Source organism: Haemaphysalis longicornis, unplaced genomic scaffold (assembly GCF_048455015.1).
Source record: "Haemaphysalis longicornis isolate Haplotype H1 unplaced genomic scaffold, Haemaphysalis longicornis Haplotype H1 scaffold_5, whole genome shotgun sequence".
In the NCBI taxonomy this organism is placed as follows: domain Eukaryota; kingdom Metazoa; phylum Arthropoda; class Arachnida; order Ixodida; family Ixodidae; genus Haemaphysalis; species Haemaphysalis longicornis.
In genome coordinates, this window is record NW_027526385.1 from 49,349,754 (window position 1) to 49,369,939 (window position 20,186).

At 48.0% G+C, this 20,186-nt stretch overlaps 1 protein-coding gene across 1 annotated transcript in view; it reads right to left on the bottom strand.

Annotated features, from left to right (window-relative positions):
- Positions 1-20,186, bottom strand: part of LOC144138203 (uncharacterized) — a 49,196-nt gene that overhangs the window by 12,034 nt on the left and 16,976 nt on the right. The window contains exons 6-10 of the mRNA XM_077670381.1: positions 13,898-14,033; positions 11,064-11,224; positions 9,835-10,013; positions 8,453-8,501; positions 7,285-7,349 (exon numbers count right to left, since the gene is read on the bottom strand). Of these exons, the coding sequence (XP_077526507.1) occupies positions 7,285-7,349; positions 8,453-8,501; positions 9,835-10,013; positions 11,064-11,224; positions 13,898-14,033 (590 nt within the window). The remainder of the gene's footprint in view (positions 1-7,284; positions 7,350-8,452; positions 8,502-9,834; positions 10,014-11,063; positions 11,225-13,897; positions 14,034-20,186) is intronic.

Genomic DNA, 20,186 nt, shown 5'->3' on the forward strand with positions numbered 1-20,186 from the left:
ACATCGCTTTGCATCGCTTTCGCTTCGTCTTTTGGCGCAAATTACTTTGACAGGCTTCTTTCTTGTTACACCGTGTTTTTATCTTTTTCTTTGCTTTCGTTTCATTGTCTTAAGGCGTGAATTACACCAACAAGAAGACTGGCACACAGCACAGCCTCCCTAGAATCAGGGTTCTTGCATGGCTGGTGTGCATCTATTCTACTCACGTGCCATCACATTCGGGAGTCCCGCGGCACGCAATATTCTACAATATTTCACATTTCGAATTTTCAATATCGAGAGTTTTGTGAAGCAGGCAGCATATGAGCCCCTCAAAACTTCCAATTGCCAATCCCCAGAAGTAGGTACGTTTGTGAAGAAAGAAACGATGACAGCAACTTCTGTTCTATCGTTGGCACCGTTCGGAGATACAGTGGAACCCCGATCATACGACCTCCAATTTTACGACGATTTGCATCTTATGATGGATCACTGTGGCCCCAGAAAACTTCCCATTAGAAACAATGCCTTAAAAACCCCGATACAGTCAAACTCCGCTACAACGAACTCCGCTACAACGAAATTCCCGCTTCAACGAAGGTTTTTCGATTCCCCGCCCGCATCCCATAGGCCCCAATGTATTAAAACTCCCTCCACAACGAACCACTTTTTTTATTGTTCTCCCGATTCAACGAAATTTTCCCGGGACACAAGTCACTCGATTCGACCCGAAGAGATGTGTCGTTCAAGTGACGATGCACAAGCTGCCGACGACGTTGGACCGGGGCAAGATGCGACAACGGCCGAAGCATGGGCAGCTCTCGAGGAAGCCGGCATTGTTCCTGAGAACGTACCGTATTTACACGATTGTTGGTCGACCCGAATGTAGGTCGACCCCCCCACATCGCAAGTCGAAAAAAAAAAAAAAAAAGCAGAACACACGAGCACATTCCACAACCACAATATATTGATCACTTGAACTACAGCTCGTCCTCGCTAGTGTCCTCGTCGTCACTAGTGCTGCTGCTGCCGTCACTGCTGCTGCGGTCCCACAGCACGTCGTCGTCCAGTGTTAGCCCGCACTTCGCAAACGACCGCATCACAACATCGCGCGGAATGGCCGACCACGCGGAAAGCACCCACCCGCACACAGTAGCCAGCGAGGCCCTCTTCACACGCCCGGCTGGAGTGAGTTCACGATTGTCCGCCGACAGCCACTCGTTGTACTCGCGGCGCAAAAGGTCCTTGAAAGGCTTGTTTACGCCCACGTCAAGCGGCTGAAGTTGCCCCGTCAGACCACCGGGGATCACCAACATGTCGGTCTCCTCTTTGCGGAGCTCCGCTTTCACCTTCTCGGTGAGGTGGCCGCGGAAGGAGTCCAACACGAGCAGGTTGGGGAGACCCTTCCTGAGGGAAGCGCCCGGCCTCATGAGCCACACAAGGCGGTACCACTCGACCACCATGTCCTCCGTCATGTAGCCCTTCTCATTTGCTCGCACAACGACGCCTCCGGGGAACACTTCTTTCGGTATCGTTTTCCTCTTGAAGACGACATACGGGCGGAGCTTGGTACCGTCCGCCAAGCACGAAAGCATGACAGTGAACCGCAGTTTCTCGTTCCCTGTCGTGAGAAGGTTCACCTCGCGAGCTCCCTTCGCGCTCATGGTTGTGTTGCTCGCCATATCAAAGTACACAGGGGTTTGATCGGCATTACCGATCTGGCCGAGCAAGTACTGCCGAGAGTCGCGGAGCTTCAAAAAATATCTGTGAAAAGCGAGCACTTTTTCCTCGTAAGCGGACGGCAACTTCTGGCACACGCTTGTACGACGGCGCAGAGAGAAGCCGGCCCGCTTCATGAACTTCGACGCCCACGACCTGCTGGCTTTGAAGCGCGACCTCGGTATCCCCGCTTCCAAAGCGAAGAGACGGGCTTTCTCTGTGACCATTTCACAAGTCACCAGCAGCGACCGATCGCGCAGTTCGGTTACATACGCAGCAAGCTTTGCTTCCAGCTCGGGAAAGCGTCCAGATTTCGGCCCGCGAAATCCTCGGCGTTTGGCATCACACGCGAATATTTCGTCGCGCTGCTTTCGCCACTGCCGCACCACCCGCTCGCTCACACCGAACTTGCGTCCCGCCGCGCAGTTGTTGCTTTCTTCAGCATGCACAATAGCGGCCCTCTTAAATGCCGCTGTGAAGGAGCGCCGAAAGATTTTCGGTCCGGGTGAAGTCATGGCAACGAAGAAATGTCGGACGCCGAAAGAAAAACGTGCCGAAGGCTCACAAAGAACAAGGAGAAGAGCTCTTCCGTCAATTACTGGTACCCCCCGTACAAGCCGCCAAGGAAGAGCGCTCACCACTGTCACGTGATATGACGTGCCGCGACGCATCCGTGACGTCTACAGCTGCGCGGACGCCGCTGTGAGAGCTGCCGGCCGGCACTCGCCGAGTGCCGCACGCCGTATCAGCGCCGGCATGTTTACAGGAGGCTCCTCGGAGAGTTGCGCGCGCCGTTGCCGTTGGAATCTGTCGTGGTTTCGGGCCTCTCTGAGGCGCTCACGCGAGCAGCGTCGTGTTCGACACTACGCTTCGCCGCGACGCTGCTCGTGAGAGCGCTCCGAAACGGCCAACGGAAGATGCCACGTGTGTTACCGTGAGCCCAGTAAGAGCAGAAAAAAAAAAGTATTGCGAGCGAGCGTTAGGAATAACTGCAATACGTAGAGTCGAAAAGCAAACGCACAGTTGCAACTACGCCGTTGCGTCCCCGATTTCTTGTTTGGCTTGCCATCACCAGCGGCACAAGTTTCAGTTTCGATTGTAGGTCGACCCCCCAACTTCAGATTTTCAAATTTGAAAAAATGGGTCGACCTACAATCGTGTAAATACGGTAGCATTAAGCGACTACGTAAATGCCGCCGCGGACGTGATCGTCTACGAGGAGCTGAGTGATGCCGAGATCCTCTAGAGTGCTCGCGCCGCCTCCGCCGCCGCCGCCGATTCATCCGACGACGAAGTCGGGCATGGTGTTCCGATGGTCCAGACGTCAGTGACCGCGTCGCAGGTCATGGACTCCTTGGACGTTTTACGTAGTTTCCTTGGCGCCCATGACGATGATGTCGCCATGCAGCTCCTCGCAGACTTTGAGCAGCGCATTCTCCCGTTGCTCGTGGGAAAGCGCAAGCAGTCAAAAATCAGCGATTTTTTTTCAATTTTTGGAAATAAAATACTCCCAGAGTGTCGTGCATATCCTGTGCATATCCGTGACTGCAAATTAAAATATAAACTCCGCGCTGTGATTTCACGACGCCTGCTTTTGCGCGGATCTCCACGAGTACGACGCGCATATTACAACGCTGGTCTAAGCGCCGCGAGACGCGTTGTCACCGCAAATTACGATATAAACTCCGTGCTATAAAAAGGGTGCTATTTTTGGCGGAGCGAGCTCCAAGCAAGTTGGCAACATTGGGGCGAAAAGGTAGGCGGGAGATTTCACGACGCCAGTTAGACGCCTGCCCTGTTTTCTTTATTTACTGATTTTTCCGCGACAACGAAATTCTCGCTACAACGAAATTTTTCGCGATCCCCGTGAATTTCGTTGTAGCGGAGTTTGACTGTATTATACAACGCTCAAGTGCACGTGGCCCGCTTCATACGACGAACGTTGGTTGAATAAACCGGCGTTTCCACCCCCTTGTCCACCCCCTTGCCCTGATTTTTATTTCTCATATTATCTGAATTCTGCTGTAGTAAAGCAGCAGTCCATCGAGTTGCTACTGCGGAGATGAGCGTGTAAATATTAAAAAATCGGACGTTTTTTATTCCCTCTTTACAACAGCGGCCATTTTCTTGAACAGATAACGTCTACAACAAAGACATTTTTTTTTGCAGATTGGGGCACTTAAGCCTTTCACCTTAAGACAAAAATAAAGTAAAATAAATTATTTAACAGACCTTTCTATTTCTCTGAAAAAAAAAAAAGTAGCAGCTCCACAACGTGAATATAGCGATGTGAGCTACAGCTGGTTACACTGCTTAGACAACTCAGCCCTAAATACGAGAAACAAAGCTAGAAACAGATTGAGCTTTGTTGCTAAGCTAATCTCTGCATTCAAATAAACCTCATCAGCACGGAGAAAATATAGGGGCACAATCGCGACCCCGCTAGTAATAGCTGAAGCGTTAATCTGACGCGAGTAACTAAAATAAACTCAAATGCACTGAAAATATTAATTCAGAATTGACACAAGTGATATTATTACAACATTTTAGAAGCTCATTTTTATGCCACGCAACTTAGGTAAAGAAATAATTGCGTTACTTTGCTCTCACGTGAAGATTACTGTATTTTCGCGTGTATAACCTGCACTCACACTTTTTGTCGATGAATGAAATTATATATATATATATATATATATATATATATATATATATATATATATATAGCGAATCAGAATAGGAAATGAGGGGCTCGTTGAAAATAAGACAGAAATAAGAATTGGCAGTCAAGAAGACCTCGGAAAGCAAAGAAGAGGATCTAGTAGTTCTTCAAGATAAAGAATTTGGAAAATAAGAAAGTGGAGAAAAAATGCCCGCCAGGTGGCATCCGAACCCACGACCTCCAGAATACCGGTCTGGTGCGGTAACCACTACGCTACCGGCGGGGCTACTTAAGCCTCCACTTTCTGGGGTATTTATGTCCAGGTGTTTTTGTTTCCTGCGCTTGGGGGTGGTAGCCAGCGCCAGTGCCGGATTCTGGAGGTCGTGGGTTCGGATCCCACCTGGCGGGCATTTTTTCTCCACTTTCTTATTTTCCAAATTCTTTATCTTGAGCTACTACATCCTCCCCTTTGCTTTCCGAGGTCTTCTTGACTGCCAATTCTTATTTCTGTCATATATATATATATTGCTGCGTATTGCCCGCATATTTTATACACACGAGAATGGACCAAATCTACTACTCAAGCCACATTACACACTTGTTTACGCAGAAGAACTGACCTAGCTGACTACGTACGTGACTCGCCACACATTTTTTCAGGTTGGTATATTCTTGAGCTGTGTGCAAAATAAACACCGTCAACGGGACAACAGTGGCTTAGTCGCTACCACTTCTGTAGGGGCGTCACGGCCCAACGCGCATTGCGGTGAAGCTGCACCAAAGGAAATACCTCGCACATAATCCGCACCTCCACTTCACCCCTGAAACTTTCACATTTTTGGTGCGGGTTATACGCAATCTTGTAAGCGATTAGAAGGCTCGTGTGGGCTGTGGTGGCTGTGAAACAACAGTAGATTGGTCTACACAGGCCACGGAGCAAAAGTATCCACAGGAGACGAAACAGCCCCTTGTGGCGGGCGCACATGAGCGACCAGCTAACGTCACACTGAAAACAAAGACAGACTACAAAGCATCGTAGCTGTTACGGTGAGGAAGAGGGTAGCAGCACCTGATAGACAGAACGACGGTGGCCACCACTCACTCCACAGCGGCACAGTGAAATGCTCATCGCAGTGGCCGCACAGTTTTCTCTCCCAAACGGAACAATGCTGCTAGGTTAAAGGGACACTGGAGTGAATTTGCCAAGCTCCTGCTTTCGCTTTGCACTGCGTTGACTGGCTCAAATAAACACTCTTCATCCTTTATCTGGGCGATAAGGACGTATTCATTTTATAAAGCCTGAAAGAACAAAAACTGCCATGCGTGGCTTGCGGTGGCTGCACCAACTAACCGCAGAGACGTCAATACAAGGTGCTACATGATTAGACGATGTCCAAGATTAGAATTCAAACAAGTTTCGGTTTCAGTTCAGTGAAATAACGTGCTTGGATCAGACATTATCATTGGCTGGGTATTCTCGATATCTCAGTAATCGGCATACCGCACTTCTGCCGTGCTGTTGGCTGTAAAATGCCTCAGATAAGCCTAATAGGACGGCTTGGCATCGTAACAATCACTAGGCGACGCACACGCAGTGGATGAACGCCCTCCGTGTCACCGCAGACGCTCAAGCTGTGCACTTTTCCCCCATCTTTGGAGCTTGCCTGGCTCGTGCCTGTGTCGCAAGAGCTGTGTTCGCACCAGGCCAAGGGTCGGCTGATTTGGGACTGTGCCCGCAAGCAGTCGGTGCTTATGGCAACACCACGCCTACGAGAATTCACCAGCGCGTCAGTGTCAGCCTGCACATGCTCTGCAAACTCACTCGTGGAGCAGTGAACGTTACAGCACAATAATGGTGAATTCAGTACACAAAACATTGCCCAAACAAAAATAAATCAACTTAAAAAAAAAAAGTGCTTTTGGGGATTCAAACTTGCAATTTGCAAAGCAATATGCCTAGCGCTCCAGACCACTCGGCTACCAGGCAGTGCAGCTGGGAATGAAAATATAAAGTATGTAATGTGTGGCCAGTTTACGTTTTTATTTAGTTTTAGCATTTCAGGCAGTCTAGATGGCTATTTCATGTATAGCGCTCGAGCAGAAAGTGTTGCTGAAATTCCCACAATATCTCGTCTCTACCGACTGCATTCCTTACGCAGGAAAGCGTTCGCAGATGTGTAGTTGTGCTGTTGACTGCTGTCCTGTTCCTCCAGCGCAAGAAGTGCTCCCTGCACGCTAGTTTTACGCTGCACAATAAAAGTTTAGGCATATTTTAAATCCTTCGTACCTATATTAACTTTGCTGACTGTTCTCCTGCCTTCAATCGGCCTTAGATTTTCCTTCTAGCATACCAGTCAGTGAAGCATCGCATGGGCACTTGTGTGGAGCGACTTGGACTTACAGACTGTAAACTAACAAAGTCAAGTCATGTTCTTCCTGGCACAAATGTGCCGTGGCTTAGTTTCAACTGCACGGACAAATTGCGACCTGACGGCCGACTAAACGCTGGGCCGACTGATTCATTTGGAGGGTCAGCGAGCCGTGCAGTAGCGCAGCCAAGCCGAGCCATTTCGTTTTGACGTCATACGGAACGTCACAAATCAGCAAGGAGGATGCAGAGAGGAGGACAGCAACTTCAAATTGATTTTTCTACTGAATAAAGCCACCTAAACGCAGCGAGAGTAGTCAAAACATGGCCTAGAGACTGCAGACTACAATTTGCGCTAGTAATCCCGCAATGTTTGCAGATCACTTCAGTGTCCCTTTAAACTAGGCCAAGGGCTTGTGACGTCTGGCTGCCCTAGGAAGCGACGTTTCCCCTCCGGCCTTGCTCTTAGTCCGTGAAACAGATGCTGATAAAGACCCATAATATCTAAGGCAAGAGGCAGATGAGGTCGGTGGTTGGGAGGTATAGCAAGGACACTCACTCCTTGTGGTCGACCCACTTCTTGGCGTTCTTGGCTTTCCGCTTTGTCTTCACCAGAACGAGTGTCTGCGAAAGACAAACCAGATAAGAAACAGCGGGCGAAACCACATGAGGGCTTTTAGGAAGGAAAGGACAGTGCTGGGTGGACCTGACGTCCAGAGAAAACACAAAGGCGGAGGATTCAAAGCTTGGCTGTAGTTATTTCTCCATCTTGCGTGCCGAGCCTACATATCTGTCTACAGGGTGTTCCACATAACTTGGGGCGAGAGGTTGAAATTAAAAACGTTGAATTTTTCGGCAACTAAGTATGGTCGGGCATTCAGTGAGGAGTCGGCTACTTCACGATATCTTTACACAGCAGCATTCATTACGTTAGGATCTGGATGCTACATTCCAAGAGCCGCCTGCTGCCGCTGCCCATGAACGGCCAGGCTAAACCACTTCTGGGGTGTGCCGGTGGAACTTCTCCGCTCCGAGGGAAAGCCAACTTGGGGGGAGACTTCTGCGGCATTTTGCGCACGTTGCTTGATATGGGCATAATATTTGTTATAGATTCTCACTGCAAATATAAAGTAACCAGAAATAATCAAAGTATACGGGTTCAATATAGTCATGTTCGACTGTATAACTACAATCTCCAACCAAGTTTTGTAAAACACCCTGCACACGCCATTCAAAACACAGCAATGCGAAAGTCCCGCTGGGACTTTTTTTTTTTTAAAGTGGCTGTCGTGATTGCTACAGAACTCTTCCTTGCACATCTGCAAAATTTTCCAGGTCTGGCAGATTTTCCAGCCTCATTTCTCTCCTGAAACATAATATTCAGAAAGCTGGAAAAAAAAATAATAGAATAAAATTTCAGTGCACCAATTTCTTCAAATACCACGAACCCTAACCGTACACCCGACGTTCCGGGGAGATTCACTCACTACTTGATTTAAAAAAAGACCTGAAAAAGTAAGCGTCAACGTTCTTAGCGAAAACATTGCGCAGGTTTTTCTCCCTCTCTCTCTCCGTCGAAGGTCCCGTCGCTACACACGGACACACACACACAGAGAACCAAGAAAACCGCCCACCGCCGCCAGTGCATGCCAACCAGTTCAGGGTAGAAGAAGCCAAGAGGAGGAGCAGTCGGCAGCAGCAGCGTTGACTCAGTGAAGGCAACTAACCTTTCCAGCATCTTCTTTCCTCAGGCTTTCTTCAAGTAAGCTTTGCAGGCTACACAATGGGAAATATAAAAAACCCAGGCCGTTACCGTCACTACAGTGTTGTCCGCCGACGAAGCAGCAGCAAAGCAGTCGACATGTGTGCGCGACAAAAAAAAGTGCAGCAACTCTGGCTCTTCGGGTTCTCTGACCCTTGTCAATACAGCGTGCGCGTTCTTGACGCATAGACACTCTCGTCTCAAGCACGTCGAACTGTGAGGCTAAACTCTTACACGTGCCCGCACAAAGCTTGCTGAAACAAAAATATGTTCCCAAAGTTCTGTGCTGACAACACGTGTAGCTGAAATGTACAAAAGTCTGCACTGTGCGAGCCTCTTGGGTTGCCTTTGCATCGATAACATTGTTTACCGCAGACTGTAAGGCACCAACATGAAAGCTGCAAAAGACTTTAAAAAATGCCGAACCTGCTCTTTAAGGTACAATCACTTTGAAAATGTTTTAGTAGCTGCAAAAGAAACACACGTCGACTTTCAACAGCACTGCAAAAGCTAAGTGGCTCAGAAACTTACAAATATCGAAAATCAAGACAATCACTAACGCTCTAGGCAATGTCTGTTTATTATTGTTCATTTTATCGACCATAGCTGCAACTTCAGCACAGTCAAAACAAGCGTGAACGGCACATTGAATACAAAAAATAATTTCATTTCACGGCATTACGCAACAAGCATTCTGCTCAACACCATCATAGAAACAAAAATTCTACTGCCCATTCACAGCGTCGACATGAGAAGCAAGTGCGGTTTCCGGCCTTGCTTCTTCACTGCGGTTCATCAAACGTCCTTGGCGTGCCTTGATTCAACACTCTGGATAAGCGCACACGGTCAAATTCAAATTCGGGGGGTTTAGAGCACTGAGGTTACACCTGGGCCACGAGGCACGCCGTAGTGGAGGGCTACGGATTAGTATTGACCACCTGGGGATCTTTAACGTGTGCCGAAATCTCGACACACCGGCAGTTTCACTTTTGCCTCCATCCCCGCCGCGGCCGGGATCAAACCCGTCTCATAGGGCTTAGGATATAATTGCATATGCACTTCGTATGGCACATGGTTGCCTTCCCAACTTGCCATCTTGGGAAACACAGTTAAGGTCAGCAGTTCAAACTGCGATGTTGCAGGCAACTACCAATTAGAGCTCAGTACCCAGGAAAAAACTTCCCGAACTGAGCTTGTGGTCCGAGATATGCGTCGTCAAAATGTGCCCCCAGATACATTGGCATTCCAACACTTACATTGAGAACTTTTGCGTTGACCCCGCATGTAAATTCCCTCCCCCCACAACGAAAGGGATGGGAAAAGTGGGGAAGAGAAGTGAGCACTCACTCTGCCTTCTTGGCCGCCTCATCGTCGAAGACGCGGACGTCGATTTCGAGGCCACTCGGCAGCGCCCGCGTCTCGACGTCGCCGACGTAGACGATGACGGGGTTCTTGGCGAGCGCGAGCACCGCCCCGCTGATGTCCGGCAGCCAGCTCCTGCTGAAGGCCACCAGCTGGCGCTCCGCCTGTTTCCCACATGCACAAGGAAGCCGAGGGGAGAGAGAGAGAGAGAGAAATACACTTTATTGCGATACGTAGTTGGCGGTGTACGGATGAGTGGGAAGGGGTCGTTGTTGCATGCCCAAATGGTACGGATGATGGTGTCTCTCAAGCCACATGCGGGGCAGTTGGGGGACTGTGATACAGGGTGGGATGAATTAGGTGCAGTTTGGCGCGACAGGGCAAAGTGTTTGTTTGAATGAGGCGCCGAGGGGAAGGCGAACTGAGGAACGGCGCCCCAAGTAGCCACTCGTTACTGTTGTTGGCAGAAGACCCTACGGTCAGGGAGACCCTCTCTTCAGGGGGACCCATTCCTCCCCCACATGGAAAAAGGGTCTTCCTGTAGCTGAAGCAAATTTTAAGTGCATTGGTAAGGAGCCCTGGATGTTTAGGAAAGGCAGTACAGTCGAATCCTGCTACAGCAAAATTGATGGGACGTGCAAAAATTTTGTTGAAGCAGAGATTTTGTTGAGGTGAAATGTGACTGTACAACCAAGACGGAGAGCTTCAGGGAGACCCTCAGGGAGACCCCCCCCCCCATGGGAAAGGATGGTGCAAAGAATTTCACGTAGCTGCACCGTTAGGCACAGTGTGTACCGAGACAGGCAGTATGACCACTGAACTATTCAAGTGTTTGTAACAGACTCGATAAGACATTTAGTACAAGGACATTCAACAGTGAGTTTGGGTTAGACCGGATTTTGTGGTAACCAGTCAAAGCCACACTACTTTCAAAACCTTGAGTACGCACACACCGGAGGCATACTTCATCGTTCAAGCACAAATTCTCAGCTCCCCAACCAGCGACACAGGCTGAAATAAAATCCGAGTTACATTTCTATTCTGTAAGTAGCATTTCAGCCTCCCAGTAGTATTTCTCTCTCTGCCCCCCTGAATGCCTCCGGTCCGTCCATGCTTGTGGAGACAGTTGCAAGGAAAACGTGTACATATGCCAAACCCCCCCACAAACAGTTTCCGTACTGTGCCCCTCCCCGCATCGCCCAAGCGGCACTCACGTGCAGGTCCTTGACGATCTTCTCGATGGTTTCGCCGTGGTTGCTCTCCAGGAGCTCGTCCATTCCGTAGAGGATGACCACAGAGATGGTGCCAAAGTCAAAGTGCCCGGCACTGTGCACTTTCTGCATCGTGGTCACCGTGGCGATGGCCATGTGGAACTCTGCAAGGGGCACGCATTGCTTCAGTTAAGGGGGCAGGCCGGTCTTGGAGCTATTTTTTTTTATTTACCAACCAATTTTAATGAAACTGCACTGCATTATAGAGTTCTCTGTGCTGATTTCACATCTGCCATTAGATTGTTTGTAAGTTGATTATATTTCGAGTTAATTGATGATTAATTGTCATTATTTTGGGTCACAGTTACAAAATAACCACTCCATACAGTATGGCAATTACCACGTGGCTAGGCAGACAAATGACTAAAGAATACAACATAGGAAGAACTTTTTTGATTCAGCTATTTTTGGTCATTTTACAACACAGTGAACTTCGCTTCTCCCGCACTCTGCCAGAAATGGCTCGCAGGTGGTGCCAGTTGAACGCAGTAATAATTTTCCAAAGCCTCCATTTGAAAAATTTGTTCCGAACATTGTACTCTCCACACATTTCGGTATCAGAAGCAAAAAGAGTTACAGTTGTACCTGCTCTGGGTGCCGAGATATCTGAGGATGAAATGCTCGCTTTGCATTGCAAGAAAAATGCCATTTCACCATCGAATTCTGCACTAAACTGAGCTGTAGAGTGCACTTTAAAATGCTACTATAATGTAATAACAACAAAATATGGTGCCTTTTGATGAGGAAATTTACAGACTGATAGAAAAATGGCCGTGGAGGCTGAAAATGCCATTTTTCCAAAAACGCTTTCTTTGACCGTTTTTCGGCCCCAAAGACCCAACTGCCTAACGTTCCTCCGTCCAGATTTCACAAAGGGGCCACGAAGACAAAATACAACTGCAGTAGCCGACCGTTTCTTCGGACTCCGAAAATTCCAACTTGCTGGATATTCCAGGAACTGCCAGTTGTCCCATACGAGTAATGTATATGAACAACGGATATTTCGGACAAAATAAAGCCAAAATTTTTATTTTTTTCGGACAAATTTTTCTGCAACAGTGCCACGATGCAACTCCAGGACAACGCCATTTTGAATCCTAAGCACCTGGCTAGCTTTGGATTGGATGGGGATTGGCTTGACTCTCGCCGAGGTAACCAACGTTGATCTTTCGTGACATTCCGAGAGCTTGCTGCAGTGGACAACAACATACCGTTGTGCGCGGAGCTAACAGACGACGAGATCGTGCACAAAGTGACCATGCGGCCAGAAAGCGACTCCGACTCCCAACGAAGACACTCCCGACCGCTCGCAACCGTCAACGCAAGACATTGCCAATGCTTTGGCGTCGTCGTCCAATGTTTACAAATAAAATGTGACGTTTGCAGAGATGCAAGCAGACGTTCTCACACGAAAAAGGAATTTGAGGCAAGGAACTATTCGCGACTTCTTCGGTCCTGTTTAAATGAAATAAAGTTCGTTTTTTGTGACTCGCGGATCTTTGGACTGCTCTTTCATTCGGACTATTTTTTGTTCCCTTCCAGGTCCGAAAAACCGGTCGGCTACAGTATGTTCACTCTCAACGAACTAGCCTCTGGTAACTCATTCAGCTCCATGCCAGCCACGAAAAGCACTTTTTAACCGAAAAAGCGCAACAAATATTGCCAACTTTCAAATTCCACTTTGCGGTGACGTATTATGGGTAGGTAAGATGTCACACGAGCCAGACAAAACCTAGAGGCCCCTAAACAAGAACTAAAGACAAGACCTAGAGGCCCCTAAACAAGAACTAAAGACAAGACCTGTAGGCCCCTAAACAAGACCTAGAGGCCACTAAACAAGAACTAAAGACAAGAACTAGAGGCCTCTAAACAAGAACTAAAGACAACTAGAGGCCCCTAAACAAGAACTAGTGGCCCCTAAACAAGAACTAAAGACAAGACCTAGAGGCCCCTAAACAAGAACTAAAGACAAGACCTGGAGGCCCCTAAACAAGACCTAGAGGCCACTAAACAAGAACTAAAGACAAGAACTAGAGGCCTCTAAACAAGTACTAAAGACAACTAGAGGCCCCTAAACAAGAACTAAAGACAAGACGTAGAGGCCCCTAAACAAGAACTAAAGACAAGTCCTAGAGGCCCCTAAACAAGAACTAAAGAGAAGAACTAGAGGCCCCACTACAGGCGCCCAGTCAGGTCCCTTGGCGGTGGCTTAGGTCAATGGCCGCCAATCACATGAACCAGATTTCGTACCAACATAGAGAAATCCGGCCGGACAGTGGCCGGGGAGTCGCCACTGCTTCATATGCTCTCTTTGATATCTCGATTATGTCTTTGAAGCTGTGTGATGAAACTGGCAGCACCGTTATCCGGCAACTTCTCTATGACACCACGGAATCTCGTTTGTGCTATTGGCTGCTGCCCGTCTGAGCCGCCCCAAAAAACGTGACCGGGCGATTGTAGTGGAGCCCCTAATTCCGTTTGGTCGTATCACTTAAATGCCAACAAGCAGTTAGCACACTGTTACATATCGTGCAATCACTCCTGCCCGTACTATGTCGCGGAAGCGTAAAATTTGAAAGTGATTCAATATTTCTTGCTTTTTTTGTTAAAATACGTCTTCCGTGGCCAGAAGGAAGCAGAGCGAGTTTCCAGAGGCTAGCTAGCTCTTTCAAACTGAACAATTTTGCATTTTGTCTTCATGGCCCCTCTAAAGGTGCCACGCTCCGGCGTCCGTCAAAGTCGGAAGCTCGGGGGACTCGGGGAAGAGGAAGACTTGCCCGACTGGAAGTCCTCCTTGTCGTTGGAGGTCTCCTCGGAGATTTCCAGGCACTCCAGATCCAGGGAGCGGCCAGTGTCGCGGAAGTACTTGTAGATGTCCCGAACCTGCCGGCAGCTGGACGCCAGCAGCATCGCCTGCACAGTGGGTGACGACACGAGGGCATTGAGTGCCCGCAACCCCGCTTGCTGCTTCGGGGATAAGCAAAGGTGGAGTTCGAAATGAAAGCAAAAAAACGTTCCACTCAATGTAAAAGCTGTCGGAAGTGCACAGCAGTGATTCGCCATAGTGGGCTGTAGCGCCGTGGTTCGCTCACTGCTACCACCCAATGCAATTCAAATTTCCCGCCTTCGCAGTGCTCGCCGCGCACCCCCTGCCCGAAACTGCGCCAGCGGGAGTTCTGTTCTTTTTGTGCTTGCTTTTCGTCCCGCACGTGCCGGCGTTGCACCACCACTTTTTTTCGCTTACTATCGCAAAAACCAGCCCAACGAGCGTTCCTAAATAAACAAACGCGGGCACTGCCGGTTAATCCTGTATACTTTGCTTCATATGTACCTGCAGTTTCCTTTGCCCTAAACAACGGGGAGGTGTATGACAAGTGCCAGCGGTTCACAAGTTTCGAACCCTTATTACTATACAAACTGCTTGGCTTTCGAAGCCTCCATGGGATGGTGCGACGATGGAACGACATGCGGCTCTACTTGGGTCCAGCGAGCAAGCTACGATGACAAGGCGAGCCCCTAAAGTGCTCTGCACACAATATTGCCGCGAACCATGCTATTCAACTTGTTTACAGGCGTTTTGTTGCCGGCCTCTGGCTGCGTCCACCTGTCCTACACTGTCGTCTAAGCAAACCGCATGCTTACCTCTTCTTTTGTATGGCACAACGGCAATGCTGTTTTGATAGGAAAAGGGTGTTGCATTGCGGCCGCTCTCCCAGACTGTTCTTGTTTAATTTAAAATGTTCTCGATCGAAATGGATGCATCTAGTAACCAGAGCACTGTAGATAAATGTGTGCAGAAGTGCCACGGCATTCGATTCATCGCCGCTTGTTTGTGCACATCACTTCATTGACTCCTTCTTCACCGCTTGGTCTTGAGGACATTTTCGTTATTTTTTAACCTATGAGCTTTACGTTTACACATAAGGTGTCTCCCAGCATCCTGAGCACAAATATGCAGTCAGTTTTTGTCTATGTGGTGTAAGGTCAGAGTTGTGAAACATGTTATGCCATTCCGCTTCGGGCAATTTTTTCATTATCTACCTGAGAGATACTCATACCTTTACCCTTTTGTGCTCTAGAAAGACCAGGGAGTGCAACTGTAACACACAAGTAACTTTAGCATTGTTTCTGCAAACACTGTATATTTCACAAATGTCAGGTCATCAATTACCAATGTGTTCGTGAAACGGGCGGCATAAAATCTTGTGCCAGCAAACAGAAATGCTATATTTTTGTGGTTTTATTGCTCTTTTCACTTCCCAAGCTTTCGAATGAAGCAAGAATGATGCAAATCGGACCAGTTAATCCAAAGATATTGTACCCGACAATTGACCTCGTGAGAAAAAAAAAAAAAAAAAAAAAAAATCTGGTTCTGAGGAAACACGGCATGAAATTTGGAAACATACGTATTTATTCGAATATAGGTCGACCTTTTTTTTCCGAAAATGTGCTTAATAATTGAGGGTCGACCTATAATCGTGACCGAAGAACCTCGACCTATAGTCGTGATCAAAAATGGCGAGCGCACCGAGCGATCCGTTTCTCCGTCGCGCCCGGCGCTCCTCAATTTGAGGCAGCAGCGCGGAGCATCTAGAACAAAGACAGGCAAGAAAATAAAGAAAAAATAACAAAACAATCAGCGTAAGAAAACCACCCACAGTCACTGCCGGCTATCGCGCATTACCTGCGGCCGAACTAGAGTTCACTCTAGCCGAACCGCACCAGCCAGCTTACGTACTGGCTAGAGAGCCAGATTGGCTTGGCTTGGTGACTTCGGAGCCGCGGTAGCGGCTAGCGCGAGGTGGGGGTAAAGGTGACTTTCGCCACCTAGCGTAGCCACCTCGTGAACGGAACGGCGTTGCCTGCTTCGCTCGCTGTCTCTACTATCTCCCGTTCTCCGTTTCATGCGCTTTCTTTGTGTTTGCTTCGTTGTGATTTCCGCACACAACGTTTTCCTCGTGCGCATTTCGCGATGTCACGTCGGACTTTAAGCGCCGGGTGATCCTGTTTGCTGAGAACTTGAACAACTGCGCCGCTCAGCGAGAGTTAGTCGTTAACGAAAAGCTGATCAGGGGATGGCGGAAACAGCGGGACGAACTTTTTGCTTGTAGGGGACTGCGTCGTGCGTTTCGTGGTGGGAGGCACGATGCTCTCGAGAAAAAACTCCGGCTGCACGTGGAAGAGGAGCGTGCGAAAGGACACCGAGTGTCCTGCGAAGATATTCAGACCAAAGCTCAACAGTTAGCGCTGCGAAGCGGGATTGGCCATTCAGCCTTCAAAGCCAGTCGGGAGCGGGGGTGGGTAATGAACTGCGGCGCATGCGGCGCAAGTTCCGACGACGACGCAGTGTGTGGCTCCGACCAGTGAGGTGACCACGTTGTAAATAAATGGGAGTTTTGAAAAGTTTCCTCAAGTTTTTTTCTTAAAAGTATGGGTCGACCTATAATCGAATATATTATTTTTTTTTTTCGGCGACTTCAATTTTTAGGGGGTCGACCTATATTCGTGCTCGACCTATTTTCGAATAAATACGGTAGGCAAAATGGTCATTTAGGTGACTTCGAATGGCGCCAGCTTTGTAAATGCTTATGGTACAGCTATAAAATTTTGTCAGGTAAATTCTTTGAGACCTGTAGACTGCAAATAAAATTAGTACAGAAACTGATTTTTTTTGGCAAATTTTCAATCCTTAAAGGGAAGCTGAAGCGCTTTCCAAAAAATTTGAGTTAGATTAACAGTTATATACTTTCTTGCGCGCTGATTCCGAATATCACATTGAAATTTATCGTACATGAGTCCAAGTGGCATTTATCTTGCAAAAAGCGCGGCCCCGTTTGAAAGACGCGCGCTTTTCGTCTTTTGACGCCCCTGATTGGTTGCGCCCGTCATGACGTCAAAGGAGGACACCCTTCGGCCGCGCGGGTTGTCGGAAGCATTGCGAACGATCGCACGGTTGCCTTTGCGGCAATTTAGCTTGCAGTTTAATTTTCGCACATGACTGGAAGTTTGTTTTATAATTTCCCGTGCTGTTGGTTCAATTATCTTGGAGCTTAAATTTACTTTACACGACAGAGAACCCCAAAGCCGTGACTGTGACGTCGACTAGTGGGTTCCATCAAAATATTTTTGAATTAGGCAACCAGTAAGGGGGATTTTATACCTTATGTTAATATTAGGCACTGCCTTAACTGAATTATTATACACAGAACCATTTATGCCGAAGATTAATGGGCGTTTTATAAACAATCTACCAGCGAAAAGCACGTACAGTCGGTAAAACGCTTGTCTATAACAGCGATTTCAACTTCAACCAGCTACTACCGAAAACTGCCGAAACATACTCGTTCCAAACATGTCGGAGGCAAAAGCGAAGGGCTAAGACTTCAGAATTCCGCAGTCGTTTTATTAAAATCCCGCTCCGTCGGGGCAGGATAGGGCTGAGAGTACCAAAGCTGTGTTATAGACAAGCCTTTTACCGGCTGTACGTGCACTGCGCGAAAAAATAGCGTTCATTCGCTGTAAACGTATATGCGAGACACATCTTGCCGGTACACGCATAAACCAACAAGCAGACTCTGCTTCCGCATTTCCTTTGTTCGTTGTCGCCCACCCCAGCCCCGTTACTCATCCCCGTACACAGACCCACACGCGCGCGCAATTTCGGCAGCGGCGCTACGGCGCCTCCGCGATTGCTAGCTGCACTTCGATGAGTGGCGTCTTATTACTGCTTCACATGCATTTATTCTGAAAACACTGCAGCATACTAGTGCCTGCTCAGCATTATTGGCTGTAGTAGGGCTTGATTTTCGCTTGTGCGTTGCGCATTCTGCTACAATATTACGGCCACCTCGTTATAATTAACAGACCAGTCGGACAAGGCAGTTACGTTGTAGTTACGTTACTTCAGGTAACAATCACCAAACGTTTGTGGTAATGAATCGTTGGCCTGTTTCAGCATTTCTAGATTTAAGCATGTACCGCGCTAGTCGGACAGAGGCCGTATATTTACTCTTCGCTCCTAATTTTTTTAGTATCATCATTATATATATCACCGACATCACTGGAGCACACTTTAGGTTCAGTGACAACAAGTGCTTGCCAGGTTATAATATGCAGCCACACGGAATATTGGGCAAAAAATTAGGCCCCCGCAGTCAACACAAATTATGGCACGGTGGTGGTTCGGAGTGGTGTTTTTTTTTTAATTCCAGACAAACATCACCTTATCGGGACATGTATACTTGCAAAATAAGTAATCTGGTTGTCTTGGCTTTTTCACTTTGTCGGAATACTGTTTACCTCTTAGCCGGGAGAGAACTTCTATCAGGATTGGCCCCTTGTTTTAGTTTCGCCAAAAAATTGTTTTTTTGAACACTGTCCTGAGCCCATAGGGAAAGAAAACCGACGCGTTTAACGAAGCAAGTATTTCCTGAACAAATGTGACTTGGTTTCTGGAATGAAACGAAGCATCCCCGGCCAAAGTACAGCAGTATTTCCCATCCTTCCTAAATCTAGAATCTAATGTGAGCATTCACGTCCGTCGCATCAAAAAAAAAAAAAAAAAAAAAAAAAACGCATTGCAGCGGTTTACAAAGTATTTTTAACGTAGTGTAGTAAACTCTCTGTCATCAAGCACAGCCACCTCGGCTGTCGCTTCCGTATGTTATCAAGCATCCCGGCGTGGCATTATTCTGCTTAGGAATACGGCATTATAACGTATGCCTCGTTTGGCGTTCGTGCATACTTTTTGAACACGAAAATTGTACAAATGAGTGCTATCAACCACAACAACAACAAGTATCATTCACAAAGAAACACGGCGAAAAGAGCATGGCCGAGGCGGCCGATCCGGCCGGAAGTCCAGGTATGACGTTTTTCAGCCGGTTTTCGCCCGCGCTCTTCGGTCTTCCGGCATCGCGCGGCGAGATGGGGGCGGGGCATCGGGCCACTTTTGTTTGCTCATTGCTCATTGCGCCGCTTCTATTGCATGTATTGCAAAAATATTTCGTACACATGAACTATTCAATGTGTACTTGCTGCTAGTCAACTTTTCTTTTAATTCTAAAACTGCTTCACCTTCCCTTTAAGACCAGGGTCCTCTTTTAAGTTCTCCATAGAGCACATGGTCGCTCCAATAAACGTTAATTTTTGCAATAACCTCACTTCGTTCTTCACTGCATGACAATTTTCAGACTACACACTACACTGACAAGACGATTACGCAAACGTTGCACCAACGCCACCTGTATAAGCATTGCTTAACGCGTCGTCCACTTTCCAATGGGAGTGGTAGGGACGCTTAGTTCCGGCACAAATCCGGTATGTGGCGCACACCGGCGGACATCCCGCCTTACGTGACTGCTCGCGAGTCGCGAACACTGAACCCACTTCTACAGCGAGTGTCTGTCAGCTTGCCTCGAAGGCGTCGGAGCGCCGTCTGGGGAACACTAGAGAAACTGTCAACTGTTTTGCATAGTTTCCGAGAAGCGGTGCTGGCTGGCGGACATGAAAGCACGCAGAAAGGCTACGGAGCGGGGAAGGGTAGGAGAGAGCAACAGGAGAGTGGCTGTTTGGCCATTTTTCACTCTCGCGTTAAGCAAGGATTATACAGGCGGCGTTGGTTGCACAACGACTTGGGGCTGACAGGGCTGTCTGATACACTTATAGCAACCAACGCATCCGTCAGCGGAGTAAATGTTTTCATGTTTTTTAAACGTGTATCGAATCACAGAGAAAAACAGGTAGCTGCCAGGGCGATTCCTTCTCATCGCCTCTGAACGGTCATCCCGCAGCCAGGGAACCGGTGTACGAGCACGCGCAGAGAACTTGATCACAAATTATTACCCAACTTATCATCATCATCTCCTCTCCGAGGGTCCAGATGACAAAATGGTACAGTAGACTGGCGATAATTCAAACTCTGATAATCCGTACTTTCAGTTAATTCAAACAAAATTCAAATTTTTGGTTGGCCCACTATTCTTTCAATGTATTGAAAAAGCCACTTAATTCCAACTCCATCATTCGGTTCATTCATACTTTTTGCGTGTCCACACCGGAAAATAT